The following is a 15,981-nucleotide window of genomic DNA, read 5'->3' on the forward strand; positions in this document are numbered from 1 at the left end:
CTCCTTGATCTTTCCTTTTGATTATTCATTTGCTCTTCGTGGTTGCCAAACATTTATACAATTGTGTTCTTGCTTGCCGCTAGCACCTTTTTAATATCGTGTGGTTTTCATTGTTCCTTGCAAGGTACTCACTTAGCTGACTTGCTTACTTGCAAGTGCCGCGCGGTCCTCTTTGCGCATCGCAAAGTTGGCCCGTGACACCCTGTATCTCTGGTCTATGTAAAATTAGTGTAATTCGAGAATTTATTTTTTTTAATCAGATAAACAACTCAAATGATACAACTAATCTTTTGTGAGTCAAACTCACAACCTCCCACTTACGAAGAGTGGCCTAGACCAAATTCGAGAATTAATTTGTGACCAAATTTTAATTAGAAAAAAAGAGTTTCTATCCTATATTTAAAAAAAAAAAAAAAAAAAGTCTTCCAACCCGCATAATTATTTGAGATCAGTAACAGTAAACAATCGAATTGTATGCTATTCCAATGCCTGTGCTGCACTAAAATATGGCTGGCATCGCCCCGGAAGAAGCTTTGACATCTCAAAAGCAAAGAAGCTACAAGACGCATTCTTTTTCTATCGGAAAGGAGATAATAGACTTGGTTTCCGCAAATACTAGTTTCCCCAGAAAAGACATAATTACTTGCGGGAAAGCATATTGTCAAGAATATGATAGAATCATTACACAAAATGGATTTAATCCTAACAGCAGAACAAGGTGCTGAGTAATTTGTTGATCCGATATAGTTTTTTTGGGGAAAACCAAAAATGAAACGAGGGGCAGAGATTTAAGCTTCAACCACCTGTTGAGACTGTGGTAACTTGTTCTTTTTCACCTTTTTGGGTGCGTCGACCCTATTTTCTTCTTCTGTTTGGCTTTCAATCCTTGCAAAGATCGGTTGAGGTTGAGCCATGACCTGACCACCTATAAGCCCACCCCACCTGGTGTCACTCTGCGATGTAAAACTGCATGTTAGTTTATCAAACAAGTAGCTAGATAGTTCAGGCATAACAAAAATACATTCATGCAGCAAGCAGTTGAGAGGTACCCAGGTAGCAGCATCAAACTGATCCTTTGAGTAGCCAAGCTGTCGATATATTCTCCAACTTAAACTTGGTGTGACGGGGGATAATGCAATAGCTATAACCCTCATTGCTTCTAGTATTATCACAAGGTCCTGCTCCAAAACCAAAAAGAATTTTAGAAAAGGCAATTATGTATTGCCCCTCAGATACAAATGTTCAACACGCTGATATATGATCAGCAACTGACCTACATTCTCAGAGAAGCATCACTATTTAATGTTGTTTGACTTGAGCATGATTTATCTAGAGACCTCCTTTTACAGCGAAATGAAAGTTATGTACAACTATGCTAGTGATTGAAGGAAATATGAACACATACAAACCCACAAAACAGATAAACCCACACATTTATGACATGCAAATGACCACCTTTGCAGCAGCTTCACTTGCAGCACCCCCTTGCTTAAAGAGAGACCATGGTGCACGCCCATCCATGTATGAATTTCCAGCATTGCTGATCTCAAGAACAGCCTCACAAGCTGATGATAGTGAGAGGTTTTCATAATCAACCCGAGCTTTTTCAACCTATAGAAGTATGAAAATGTTGTGATGACTAGGATAAAAGGTTGCAACCAGTTAAACACAGGAATAACAATACTTGCAAGAAGGCTTCCATGGCCTGCAAACCTGAGCCACCTTCTACATTTAGTAATTCCACTAGTTTGTACACTTGGAAATCATGATGGTGTTCAAAGTTTGATGAAAATATTACCAACTTCTCCACAGTGTCCTTGAATGTAGTTCCTTCAGCTGCGATACTTGAATCAATTACCAAAGTAGATTGGCAGTTCTTCTTAAGAAGCCCCAGAGTGCGGTTAAGCAGATTTCCTGTAGAATATAGTAAAAATAAAGTTGTCAAAAAATAATAACAGTGAAGAAATTGCCTATCATGAACCCAAAAGGACCATTAATGAGGTTTCGGTGATATACCGATTGAATTGGCAAGATGAGCATTGACAATATTGATGAAACGATCTTCTGAATAATCCCCATCACCACCAAATTCCACCTCCCTGACGAAGAAGTACCTGACCGCATCAGACCCGAATTTTTCAACCAAATCATTTGGTTCAATTGTATTCCCTAGTGACTTCCCCATCTTCATACCATCCTATAATTTTAAAAATAAAAAGCATTGCTGCATGACATGAAATTATATACATGAGATGAAAATTCAAAATTCCTGCTCACTTGCACTACTGTTATTGTTTCAAGTTGGATGAGCATCTATAATATCACCTTCCAGAGAGATGATTTCAGTAATGCCTTGGTTTTGACTCTAGATCATATCAACTTAAGAACTAAAGGACTAACAGCTAATTCAGAAGCCTATCCTACTGCATTAGGGTTAAGACTCTTAACCATCCATACAAAGAAGACTTCGAGACAACTTTTATTTTATAACACTCTAAGAAAACCATTGCAAAATGAGTTAATTCAGCATAACTGCAGCTTTTGAAGCACTCATAGTCATCTATCAATTATTGACAGATGGCAGAAGGCTGTCTCCAATCTACTGAGACAGAGACTCAGTTCATGAAACAGTCTGAATATCATGCACTACTGATCAGAGTGCATGTAGTTGAGGCTGACAAGTTATACTCAAGAGGACTGGACACACGAGTTTGATCATATTTAATGCCTCCAATAAGTCAAATGACGCTCCATCACTCAAATTCTATTCACAACTAATTTCTAGCAAGACCATTCAATGAACCTGTGGCATCTCTGATATTGGATTCACACACATGTTACACATCTAGATGAATACAGCAATGATTGAGCATATTTAAACTAAAAAGAATCCACTTTACAGTTCACAAACTATGCCATGTCCTAGGCTTCAAACAGTTCAAATTGGGAGGACTGGAAATTCACCTATGATTCCAATACCAATAGCTCTATGAGAAATTGTATTATACAAATGAGTTACGGGTGTAGCTACTTTCAGAAGTAAAATATACTGAGTTTAAATACCTTTGTCAAAAACCCATGGCCAAACACCATCTTAGGAAGGCCCAGTCCAGCAGACATTAGCATAGCTGGCCAGTATACTGCATGGAAACGTAAAATATCCTACAGAATAACAAAACACCAACTATCATGTACATAGAACATGTACACATACTTATACCTATGCAAACTTCCAAGTGTTTGTAAATAAATATGAAAGGGAGAAATACGAACACAGAAAAAGAACAATCTACTTCTATAGATGCTTTTGACAAAAGTCCTGAACATATTCCTAGCTCAAACAATTGAGAAGCAGGGAACTGCAAATGAACATGTTATTTTGAATACCATGTTAGGTTATCTCGTCCTCTGCCAAGGAATATATAGATCATGTTGAACAAATAGTTTGACCTTAAAGAAGAGTCACTCTCTGCATTGAGATTCTGACTAAATCAAATGGTACAAAATTTAACAGTTTGTGCATATGCAACTATAGAACTACTGTTTGGCCCTGTGCACAAAAAGAGGGGTTTGAATCTCATGAAATCCATCCTGGGAGTTTTACCAAGCAGAGAAGTTCCGCCTTTCTTAATGTTTTAATCTCCAAAATGCCAATGCAGTACCAGGCTCCAGAGATCAATTAGCCTGACAAGTGCCAGATCACTAGGTGGCAAAATGAATATCCTTAAGTCTACAGTGAAAGATAAAGCACATCTAAATTACCATTGGTGGCCAACAATAAGGTATATAGAGGAGGATTATTGAAGATAGTGCAACTCAAATGAATATGGTCATTGGTTGCCTTGCTAATAGCAATCAGGATTCAGGATACTTGTGAAAACACCCATAAAATGGAGCATCATACCTTGCCAATCAAGTGTAGCGAGGCAGGCCATCCTGACGAAACAGCTCTATCTAAACTAGGTTGCTCGATATCCTCTGAAAGTGCTGATATATAACTGCACAAGAGATTTTGAACATATAAAATAAATAAAAAATTTATAATGAGGATGAGTAATGATAGATATACTGATAGGTCACCATTCCTCTTCTCAGTTATTAATCTATGGCAGCCATATGTTTGGAATAATATATGACCTAATGGCACTAATTTTTAACAAGAACTCAGAAGTTAACAAGCACAGAGACAATGAGTTATAGGCGAAGGGGAGCATGAAGGAGACGGAATTTTACCCCAATAGAGCATCAAACCAAACATATATGGTTTGCTTGCTATCATTAGGAACCGGGATGCCCCAATCCACTAATGCTCGAGAAATGGAAAAGTCTCTTAGGCCGCTTTTAATCCAACTTTGCACCTTGAGGAAAAGGAACAGCATACTTTAGGTCTTAGGAGCAAGAAAAAAGCTATAAGGCTTTACAGAGATAAAAGAAAGTTCTTATTGTTGTGTAATGTATAGATCTTGTTACCAGCAATTTCAATTGTTTTCTCAATGAAGCTCTTTAATGTAATGACATCTATCTCAACATGTACAAAAAAAAAAATAAAGTTTTATACTTGAGCAAACCAATGTGCTTTGGTTCTCTGACCTCATTAAGACGGTATGAAGGCTGCACGAAATTTGGATTTTTTGCCAAAGTTTCTTCCAGTCGCTTCTGATACTTGGACAATGCAAAGAAGAAATTATCCTCTTTCCGTGCAACACATGGCTTTAGATGCGTGGGGCAACAGTTATTCTCAAGCAGTTCTTTCTCATCCTGCAGAATATATAGAGCTAATGATCAGCGACCAGTTTCTAAGTAGCCATTATGAACTGATTCTTGAAAAAATAACTCTCTACAAATGCATCTAACTGAAAAGAACACTAAAGATTTTCGCTGAACAAGCAATCATGTAAACTTGCTAAAGTAACAGAAGACAACCATCTAAACCCAAGAAAATTATAATAGGAATAAGCTTAGTTGATACATTAAATAAGAAATGTTTGGTACCTTATACTCTTCACAGTTGATACAATAAAGTCCCTGATAGTCAGCCCTATAAATGTCTCCATTGTCAAGGACCCTAGAGTAAAACTCCTTCACAATCGCTTCATGCTTGGGATCAGTTGTCCGAATGAACTTGTCATAACCTATATCCAACTGTAAACAATAAAACCCACAAATCCCAAGTCAAAAACTTGAACACAAATTTCACCAAAGCAGTAAAATTTCCAAGGTGGGTTGAAAGCAATTACATTTTTCCAGAGAGTGATGTAAGACTGTGAAATGAGGTCGCAGTGTTGTGCAGGGGCGGAGTTATTAGCTGCAGCAGCGGCAGCAATCTTTTCACCGTGTTCATCAGTCCCGGTAATGAAAATGACTCTCTTGCCCAGCAGCCTCTGGAAGCGAGCAATGGCGTCGGCGGCGATGGTGGTGTAGGCACTGCCCATGTGGGGAGGGGCGTTCACGTAATAAAGAGGAGTCGTGAGGACAAAAGGGTCATTGGCGGGGGCGGCGGATGTTTCGTCGGGAGTAGTGGCGGAGGCGCGTGTGCAAAAGGTGGGTGGCGTTTTTCTTGAAAGACGAAAGTGGAGGTGGGTGGTGAAACGGGCGGTGGTTTTGGAGTTGAGGGGATTTATGGGGTTTAAGAAAAAGCAGTTTATTCTAGCCCCTGCTGCTGCTGCTGCCGCCATTTTTTTTTGGTTCGGAAGGGTTGGTTTTATTGAGTTGAGGTGAGTGGGTTCATCCCCAAAGATTTGATTTATGAAGTTGCTGGTGGATAAGACTTGGGAGTTTGGAGGTAAAAAGAGTTCAGAGAAGCCCCCCGAAGTGATAACTGATAAACCTGGGTGTGGTGTGATACTCGGCTATGGCAAAGACGTTCTTTGTTTTCTTTTCATTTGGTCCACTGACTTTTTTTTTTTTCTCTCCTTTGCCGAAAAATTATGATTTTTTGCTATTTTCAGATGGGTGCCGGGGTCATAAACTCATAATACACGCATTTTTAATATGGCTGGGCCTGAGTGCACCTCAGCTAAGACTCACTGTACTCCATAATGATTTTTTTTTTTTTTTTTTTTTGACATAATTATCAAAATACACCTTAAAGTTGACAATAATTGTCAATTTACATATCTAACTTGTAATTATAAAAATTAACCTTCAGAATTTGGAGATAACTGTCGATTTGCACCCCCCTTCGTTAAATTCAATATTTTTCATCTAAGTATGAGGGGTAATATGGTCATTTTATATATATTTCTTTGAATAATAAAAATAAATGAAAAAAAAATTCTTTAGAGGGAGATTCATGTCTTTCCATCAACTTATTCATTTAGGGTGCGTCTATTGCCACCCTACCATTTTCTTAATTCACCCTACAAACATTTGAATTATTGAAAGACTATATTACCCAAGTGTAAAATGACTCCTAAATACAGTAATTTTCTAAAATCCAAATTTGTAAGGAAAAATAAATAAATAACCAATGAATTAAATAGAAATATTACTTAATTTCTCATTGGATAACATTAATCTTCATCTTCTCCACCCAAATTTTCATTTATTACTATTTTTTTGTCTTTTTGTTACCTCTTCATCATGAATTCACAAAATCATTAGTGTTAACTACATCAAAATCTTTGCAATACTTTTTGTGAACACTGAAAGTAAAAATTTAAAACATGAAGGAAAAAGCTCAATATCTTCTTCATCGCTCATAGAGTCATAGTTGTTAACTAACTAATCTTTTGACATAGATTGAAATAGATGAACATTTTGACCTAGGGTTTCTCTGAAGACTAGGGTTGTGATCAGAAACCTAAGTTTCTTTGATCTAAATTTTTCCAGGCCATGGACATCCTGTTCTGGAATTGCCGAGGGATTTGCAATCCCTCTACAAGACGTGCTTTGAAGACTTTGATCTCACAGCACAAGCCAGCGATCGTCTTTCTGATTGAAACGAAGATCAGAGAGAAGGAAGAGTTTGAGAGGCTGCAGCGGACTCTAGGGTTTGATCATGCAGAGGGTTTTTTAAGTGTAGGCTAATCCGAAGGGTTGGGTTTGTTCTGGAACGAGGAAACTAGGGTTCATATTCGTCAGCCTTCACATGCGCGGTTCATTGACGCGGTGGTGGACGATGACAATGGATCGATCCAGTGGAGACTTATGTGTTTTTACGGCAATCCTTCGGCGGCAGAAAGACAAGAGTCGTGGAACTTGATTCGGTCTTTAAGTGACGATGATTCGCTACCTTGGGTGGTTCTTGGTGACTTCAATGAGATTGTGCATTCATCGGAGAAACTGGATGGGAGATTGAGGCCGGAAATTCAGATGCGGGGCTTCTGGGAAGCCCTAAGTTATGCTGAGTTGGTGGATTTAGGTTTTCATGGTTGCCCGTATTCTTGGAGCGATTCTAAAACTAAGGTTAGGCTGGATAGAGTGGTGGTCCTGGCGGCCTGGCTTGATTGCTTTTCGCATTCCAGAGTGATCCATCTACCGCCCAGTAAATTGGATCACATTCCAATTTTGCTCCGAGTTAGTGCGAGTCCGATTGTAGTGAGGAAACGGTTCTATCGATTCTGGTTCGAAGCTTTATGGCTGCAGTATGATAGATGCCATGAATTGGTGCAAGAACAATGGCACAAGCCGGTCTCAGAGCAGCCAATGTTTTTGGTTGCCAAGAAAATTGAAAATACAAGTATTGCCTTGGATAAATGGCAACGTCCTTTCTTTGGGGATAGGCAGAAGGCTATCAATGCAATCCGTGGTAGGTTAGAGGAGCTGTTGGGGATGTCTAGCTCACCGGATTTGCAGGCTGAGAAGAATGCTTTGTTGGAAAGGCTAGAAGCTTTGCTTTCGGAGGAGGAGACTTATTGGTGTCAGAGAGCTAGAGTTTCATGGCTCAAGGATGGGGACAGGAATACAGGTTTCTTTCACCGTAAAGCGTCCAATAGAAAACGGAAAAATTTTATCAGTGGCCTGCATGATGAGGCAGGTGATTGGTATGAGGATGATGAAGGGTTGGAAAACATTGTCATGCATTATTTTGAGAATATGTATAAAGCAGGAGTTGTTGATTCTGCTGCATTGGAGGAGACTTTACAGGCTATCAGTCCTTTAGTTTCAGAAGATATGAATTTATCTCTTTGTGCTCCTTATAGTAGTGAAGAGGTAACGAAAGCATTGTTTCAAATGTATCCAACTAAGTCACTTGGACTGGATGGAATGCCGCCCTTATTTTTTCAGCACTATTGGGAGAGTATTGGTACAGATGTAATAGAGGCTATTCATAACTTTTTGCATTCTGGTCTGTTACTCGAACAGATTAATTTCACGCACATTTTTCTGATTCCTAAGGTTGATTCTCCTGAGACTATGGCAGATTTGAGACCTATAGCATTATGTAATGTGATTTACAAGTTATGCTCCAAGGTTATTGCTAATAGACTAAAGATGTTATTGCCTCAGATTATTTCACCATTTCAGAGTGCATTTATTCCAGGTAGACTGATTACCGACAACACGCTGGTAGCTAATGAGTTGGCACATTTTATTCATAATAAAAGATCAGGTGATGAGTTCATGGCTCTCAAACTAGATTTGAGTAAGGCGTATGACCGGTTAGAGTGGTGCTTCTTGCAAAAGGTTATGGAACGGATGGGCTTCGATACTAGTTGGATCCAGATGGTTATGCAGTGTGTTACTACTATTAGGTGTGTTACTACTATTAGGTACTCATTTCTGGTGCGGGGTAAGCCTCGTGGATATGTGGTTCCAACAAGAGGTTTAAGGCAAGGTGATCCTCTCTCACCTTATCTGTTTTTACTTGGGGCTGAGGGTTTGTCAGCTTTGCTACTTAAGAAGGCTGAGTTGGGTGTGTTACCAGGTATCTCTATTTGTGAGGGTGCTCCTATGGTGAATCACCTCCTCTTTGCAGATGACAGCATGGTATATGCTAAAGCCAATTTACAGGCTTGTCAGGCGATCAGTAATGTGTTGGAAGTGTATGGCAAAGCATCTGGGCAACAGGTGAATTTTCACAAGAGTTCCGTTACTTTCAGTAAGAACGTTGGGATAGTGAACCAGAGGTTATTTGCTTCTTCTTTGGGGTTGAGGTAGTGGAGTCTCATGAAAAGTACCTGGGGTTACCTACTTTTGTGGGTAGGAATAAAACTAGTACTTTTCAATAGATTCAGGAAAGGTTGGATCAGAAACTTAAGACATGGCAAGGCCGTCTGTTGAGTGGAGCTAGGAAAGATATTCTGATCAGGGTGGTGGCCCAATCCTTGCCTACGTACGCTATGAGCTGTTTTCAATTAACAAAAAAAATTTGTGATGATCTTCAACAGGTATGTGCTAAGTTTTGGTGAGGAAGTACAACAGAGAAGAGAAAAATTCATTGGAAGTCTTGGCAATTTTTGTGCCGGCCTAGGGAGGAGGGCGGTATGGGGTTTAGAGATTTACATGTTTTTAATATGGCTATGTTGGCTAAACAGGAGTGGAGGATTCTGCAGTATCCGGAATCTTTGATTGCAAGAATGAATAAAGCAAGGTACTTCCCGAATTCTACCTTCTAGGAAGCTAAGAGTCATCCCACACCTTCTTTCTCGTGGAGGAGTATCTTTGCTTCAAGGAGTGTGTTGGAAAAGGGAGGTAGATGGCAAATAGGGGATGGGAAGGATGTTTTATTGTCTGGCCCGTAGGTACCAAAGGCTGCTCCTTTTCGACTTTTACCTATTCAGGGTGGGAGGGACCTGAGCTGGCGTGTTAGTGACTTGTTGACTAGGAAGGGCAATGGAATGAGGAGTTGGTGTATCAGGTTTGTCATGGTGATGATATACCTTCTATTCTTTCTATTCCTTTAAGTAGCCGGCGAGTAACTGATCGTTGGATTTGGCATTTTGATACTAAGGGTCTCTTCTCTGTTAAAAGTGCTTACCGACTTTTAATGGAGGAAGCTAGGGCTGAGGTTGTTCCTGACCAGATATGTAATTCATGGAAGAAGTTATGGTCGGCTAATTTACCAAGTACAGCTAAAATTTTCTTGTGGAAGGTGTTGAATAATTGTCTTCCAACTGTGGAGAGATTAATTGAGAAACAGGTTCCATTGGAGTCACGGACATGTATACTTTGTGGGGTGGAGAATGAAACAGCTGAGCATCTATGTAGGTATTGTCCTTTTGTGATGGAGACTTTGGCAGCAGTGCCTAGATTAGCACGGGTTGGCTATTCTAGTGCAGCATCACAGTTCCATTTTGTGGATTGGTTGTGGTATTGTGCTTCTCATCTGTCTTCTCAATTATGAGCAATTTTTGTCCATACTTTGTGGGGAATATGGAAGGAAAGGAATGCAAGGGTATGGGATAATAAGCATACGGTGGTGGCCAATGTTGTGATGCTTCTTTCTGTCAGGCTTCAGGAGTACCAACGACACCATGGTAAAAATAAGAATGGGGGGAATAGAAGAGCTGTACCTTGGAAACCACCAAGTGCAGGATGGGTGAAAATAAATTTTGATGGAGCTTATCATGGGGCTACTGGTACTGGTGGGATTGGAGTGATAATTCGAGATGATATGGGCCAGTGCTTGGGTGGTTGTTATGCTCCAGTTTCTAATGTTTCTTCTGCTGAGCAGGTTTAAGCTTTGGCTGGTAGAGAGGCTGTCTCACTTGCTATTCAGCGAGGCCTTTCTCCTGTGATTTTTGAGACGGATTCTGTTACTCTTTTGCATGCTACAAAGCAGAGAGTCATCCCCCATACTTCCTTCATTGGTCGTGTGTATGATGACATTATCTTCCATCTTCAACAGATGCAAGGTTCTTATTTTACTTATGCTTATCGTCAAGCCAATGTTGTGGCTCACAATTTAGCTAGTTTTGCTTATTCTTCTTCTAGTTCTTTATTTTGGGGCTCAGAGCCTCCTTCTTGTATTATTGATGTACTCTCAAAGGAGTTTTCCTCCTAGTTTAATTTGAGTTGACAGTTTCTCAAAAAAAAAAAAAAAAAAAAGATGAACATTGAAGCGGAAAGAAAAAATTAAAAAAAAAAAAGGAAGTAAATTAGATTATGATTTTGTTAGGAAACTTTAATATATTATAATTTTTTTATTGGTATAAATTAAATGCGAGATTTTCATTAAAAAAAATCTCTTTTAATTGGATATGTCATATAAAGATATTCTTGGAAATAGAAATGGGTTACATAAGTAAATTTAATAATTGAAGTTAAAATGTAGGTTGTAATGAGCAAGTAGGGTGAACAAAGAAAATGGTAGGGTAACAATAGCCGCACCCATTCATTTATTTTTAATTTTTTTACAACTTCATCTACTTATTTACTCATTCACTTCAAGACTTTTTCTTATATTATTTCAATATAAGAAAAATTAACTAGTTATTCAAAAAAAAAAATTAACTAGAGAAATTTTGGACGCAAGAGATAAGCCTATCTTACCAAGTCTTGAGAAATTGAGGACTTATCTTATGCTAAGGATGGCAAGGCAAAGATAAACCAAGTTAAATTTTTGTTTCTCCACTTAATTTTTCTTATTGAAATAATATAATGTAGGCATAATTTTACAAAAAAAAAAAAAAAATCGGGAAGTGATAAGTGATAACCTCCCACAACGCTTCCTGAAACTAGAAATCAACGACCCCATGATAATTTTTACCTGCTTGTTCTTATCTGGCTATGCCATGGCGTTGGCACAAGCCTCCGTCTTCCCAAAAACACCGACTATAAACACCATCGCTACCATTAATCCACAGGCAGTTCAAATCTTGTGCCTTGGCAATCTGATCTAACTTAGAGCGAGCTAGATCCATAAAACCCCATTTGAGATTCACTTTGCCAACATACTAAATAACAAAATACAAATCAAGCGCCACATCATGCCAATCACCACCACCGAACAACGAGCCGACCAACCCCTGCATTCCACCCTGTCTACAATGTCTTCACAATACGATCTCCAAAAGGTTAGATCCATCTTCCCAAATCTCATGGCTAGCCCAGTCACCCAAATATGCTATTGTTAGACTATATATAATTTACATATATATATATATATATATATATACACACACACACACACACACAACGTTGCTCAGTTACGGATGTCCGTAGTTTTTAAAATCTGCAGATGATGAACACTAGCCATTGGATCTGGTTAAATGAACCTCAATGGCTATGATTAAAATCTGCAAAAAAAAAAAAGGATTTGTTTAAGGTCATACGGGTGGGTTTTAAATGGATATGACCCGGATCAAAAATAAAACCCACTTGGAACTCCCGCTCTTTCACTCCCTTTAGCTCTAAACTACTTAAATTTCCTGTGATGTTTCTGAAGAGGGAGAGAGAAAACTGTTGCTGCACCCTTTGGGGACAAAGGCTCTCATAATTCAGGTATTTACTGTCTTCTTTCTCTGTTGACTTTGGTTTTGTTTTGGATGATGGGGCCTTGAATCGATAAAAGCTAAAAAACTAATGGTTTTCTTCAATGATTTGGATGATTATGAATAAGATATAATAAAAATCTTGATAACCTGAATACCTTTTCTTTCAATCATATATGGGTCTTTGTGTTTGAATGAATGTTGATGACGTTGCAAGGGATTCTATGTGTAATTATCAATCTAGTTTAATTGGTTTGCCATTCATTCACTGCCTTGATTATAAAATTGTCAACTTTATGTAGTTTAATTTTATGTGGTTTCACTGTTTTGCAATGAAAAATTATAGGACGGGGACTATGTTTCAGGCAATGAATTTAGGGTCAGTTTCATGTTTTGCTGAGACCACCAAAGTGTACACTCCTCAAGTAGCGGATGAGTTGAAGCTTACAAAAAACCGTGAATTTAGAACACTAGATGAGCTTTTTGAATTTTACAACAAGTATGCTTTTGAAGCTGGGTTTAGGGCTAGTTTGAGATTGTTGTGACTTTTAAAAAAAACTGCTGCTGCTGTGTTGTGAGAATAATCAGCTGTAAATTAAAACAGTTTCGTGTTTGGTAAATAATATTTTTAAAAGTGTTGTAAGTATATAAAACAACTGCAGAGTGTATTTTGATCCACAGCAGATTCTAAAAGCAACCTTTGGGCTGCTTCTAAAATCTGCTGCCAGTGACCTACAACTTTCAATTAAAGCTGCTTTTTATTTATTTACTAAACACAAAATAATATAAAACTTTGAACAAGAGCTAATTTTTTTTAAAAGCGAAACAATCTCAAATGGGGCATTAGTGTTCGGAGAAGTTCTAATGCAAAGAGTAAAGATGTTTCTGAAATTATAAGACAAGAACTTTGTTGTCGCAAAGAAGGGCATTCAAAGAAGATAATGGCTCTACCAAAAAAGCGGAAAGGGATCATAAGAACAGGTTGTTTAGCAAAGATTGCAGCTGTGAAGAGATCTAGCATACATGTAGTCACTCAATTTACGGAGGCTCATAACCATCCTTTGACAACTCCAGAGAGAGTTCATTTGTTACCATCTCATCATCAAGTTTCAAATGCTACCAAATGCATAACCATGGAACTTGGACTGGTAAATATTCCAACCTACCAACAAATCAGTTTGCTTGAAGTTCAATCAGGAGGAATTGAGAATATGGGTTGCACAGGGAAAGATATATACAATTACGAAAGAGATAAGCGAGAAGAGTTGAAAGGACATGATGGAGATATGTTGTATGCTCATTTTTTAGCACAGCGGGAGAAGAATTCATTTTTCACTTTCAAGATAGAGGAAGACAGTGAAAATAGAATCAAACATTGTTTTTGGGCAGATGCGACCTCAAGGAGGGCTTATAGTTTCTTTAGGGATGTAGTTATCTTTGATACAGCATACAACACTAACAAATATAGGCTGATATTTGCACCACTATTAGGGGTTAACCACCATGGCCAGACCATTATGTTTGGTTGTGCATTCTTAGGTGATGAATCCACATAGTCGTTTGTTTGGCTACTCAATACTTTCTTAGAAGCAATGCCAGGAGGAAGTCCCCCAAAAATGATAATTACTGATCAAGATCCTGCTATGAAGATTGCCATTGCCCAAGTTCTTCCTAACACATTCCATAGGTATTGCAGTTGGCACATATTAAATAAGTTTTCTGAAAAGATAGGTGCAGTCAAATGTAATGATTATTATGATGACTTTAGAAGTTGTGTATGGAACTCTGAGATGACAGAAGAATTTGATAAGAAGTGGAAGGAAGTTGTTGATCAGAAGAGTAGTTTAAGTGACAATGGATGGCTTCAATCAATTTATGACATTCGAGCATCATGGGTGCCTGCATACTCTAATCACATTTTCTCGACTGGAATGTCAAGTAACCAACGTGCTGAAAGTTGTCATTCATTTTTCAAGAAGTATGTTGACAAAAATTCATTACTATACTTTATGATTCGCTTTAATAGAGGACTTGTACATCAACGTCATCAAGAGTTAGTTTCTACCCATATTGATGCAAATGAAGAGCCTCAGTTGAATACTCCTCATCCTATGGAATCTCAAATGTCTGGAATTTATACTCGTGCCTGTTTCCAACAATTTCAAAGTGAGTTCTATATTAGCTTTTTCAATTACAGGTTTCAACTTATGAGAGAGGATGACAATCAAAGATTTTACTTGGTCAAGAAAAGAAGTGATCATATTCAAAAGGATCGAGAAATTGTTTATGACAAGCATATGGACCTTGCTTCATGCACTTGCAAAAAATTTCAAAGTGAAGGAATCCCTTGTAGGCACATCTTGGGATATTTGCTGAAAGTTCAGGAAGTAGATTACTTGCCTGACCAATATATTTTGAAGAGATGGACTAAAGTTGCAAATGCTACTATAGTTAAGGACCTAGATGGGTTGGTGATAACAGATACAAATGCATTGGTGGTGAAGCGTAGTAAATTATTTCATCATGCTTCACTTGTTATTGACAAAGTCCTTACAAGTCCTGATGAAGCTCAGACCATGTTTATCGAAGCTCTTGACAGTGTGCTTGATAAGCTCAAACAAATGCAAGTCAATAGTAGTGAAAGGGCGAGTATCGGTAAGAAGTTGCCAAGTGATGTTCAACATAGGTATAACGAGCCAAAGATTATCAAAGCAAAGGGTTCTGGAAAAAGGCTTAAGAAAACAAAGGAGAAGACAGAGAGAAAGAGAAGTAGTACAAGGAAATGTCATGGATGTGGTTTGTATGGGCAATTACATGATAAACGGAACTGTCCAGCGCTTAGTATGCCTAAAGATAGGTAACGTTGTGAAATACTTTGTTTATTCCTGGTATCATTTCTTTTTTATATATAATTATATATAGTCTTTTAGTTAATTAGTTGTTATTTTCATGTAGTTCTCTTCTTGACGAATATGTGGAAGAGGATGACGAGCCAATATCAACTGATGAAGGTGACAGCTCCAATTCATTCGATGAAGATCATGACAATTAAGTTCCCCTGATTTTGAAGAGACTTTATCTTCATGATTTGGTTTTGCAGCATAGCAGCAAAGTATAAAGAAAGAAATAGTTCAGCAGAAAAAGTTTGTTCTTTGCAGCATTCCATTGCTATGTAACTGTTACAATTCCATTACTATAATCAACTTTAACTATTATATTCAATTATAGGTTAACAGCCACAATTGTTCTGATTTATCTAACATACATAATAATACTAACAAAGGCAGGTCTCTAAGACTCAAAATCGTACACCATTGAGGTTTTTCTTCCTTTCTTTTCCACAAAAACTACGAATGAGCAATATTAAGCATCAGAAATCCCAACTCCTCCACAGCTAACACAATGACCCATCACACTCCTCGCAGAGCCGCCCAATGACAATCCCTAGTTGCAACCGGCACATGATCAAATCAGGGTGATGCTTGGCCGGCATCGTTCACTATGCTATAATCTGCATAGATGTAACAAGTATTAGCATTTGTACCTTCAATTAATATAAGACAAAGCAGACTTAGCTCAGGCACAAAAACATACAGAAAGGAAG

General features: G+C 38.2%; 2 protein-coding genes across 4 annotated transcripts; one reads left to right on the top strand and one right to left on the bottom strand.

Annotated features, from left to right (window-relative positions):
• Positions 1 to 548: 548 nt before the first annotated feature.
• LOC133720750 (methionine--tRNA ligase, chloroplastic/mitochondrial) lies at positions 549 to 5,915 on the bottom strand. Of its 3 annotated transcripts, XM_062147216.1 has the most exons (11): positions 5,238 to 5,911; positions 4,993 to 5,142; positions 4,591 to 4,758; positions 4,234 to 4,358; positions 3,905 to 3,998; positions 3,064 to 3,162; positions 2,017 to 2,197; positions 1,799 to 1,914; positions 1,456 to 1,611; positions 1,050 to 1,178; positions 549 to 953 (listed from the first exon to the last, which is right to left on the bottom strand). In XM_062147216.1, the coding sequence occupies exons 1-11, from the start codon at positions 5,673 to 5,675 to the stop codon at positions 789 to 791; spliced, it is 1,821 nt and encodes a 606-aa protein (XP_062003200.1). In that variant the 5' UTR covers positions 5,676 to 5,911; the 3' UTR covers positions 549 to 788. The 3 variants fall into 3 exon arrangements, with proteins under 3 accessions (XP_062003200.1, XP_062003201.1, XP_062003202.1); XM_062147217.1 differs by lacking the exon at positions 3,064 to 3,162 and having other exon boundaries at positions 5,238 to 5,913; XM_062147218.1 differs by lacking the exon at positions 549 to 953 and having other exon boundaries at positions 1,433 to 1,611; positions 5,238 to 5,915.
• Positions 5,916 to 13,969: 8,054 nt separating this feature from the next.
• LOC133723102 (protein FAR1-RELATED SEQUENCE 5-like) lies at positions 13,970 to 15,429 on the top strand. The gene is made up of 2 exons (XM_062149933.1): positions 13,970 to 15,234; positions 15,333 to 15,429. Exons 1-2 carry the CDS (start codon positions 13,970 to 13,972, stop codon positions 15,427 to 15,429), a joined length of 1,362 nt encoding a protein of 453 aa, XP_062005917.1.
• The last annotated feature ends 552 nt before the right edge of the window (positions 15,430 to 15,981 follow it).

The sequence above is a fragment of the Rosa rugosa genome, chromosome 7 (genome assembly GCF_958449725.1).
Source record: "Rosa rugosa chromosome 7, drRosRugo1.1, whole genome shotgun sequence".
NCBI classification, from domain to species: Eukaryota; Viridiplantae; Streptophyta; class Magnoliopsida; order Rosales; family Rosaceae; genus Rosa; species Rosa rugosa.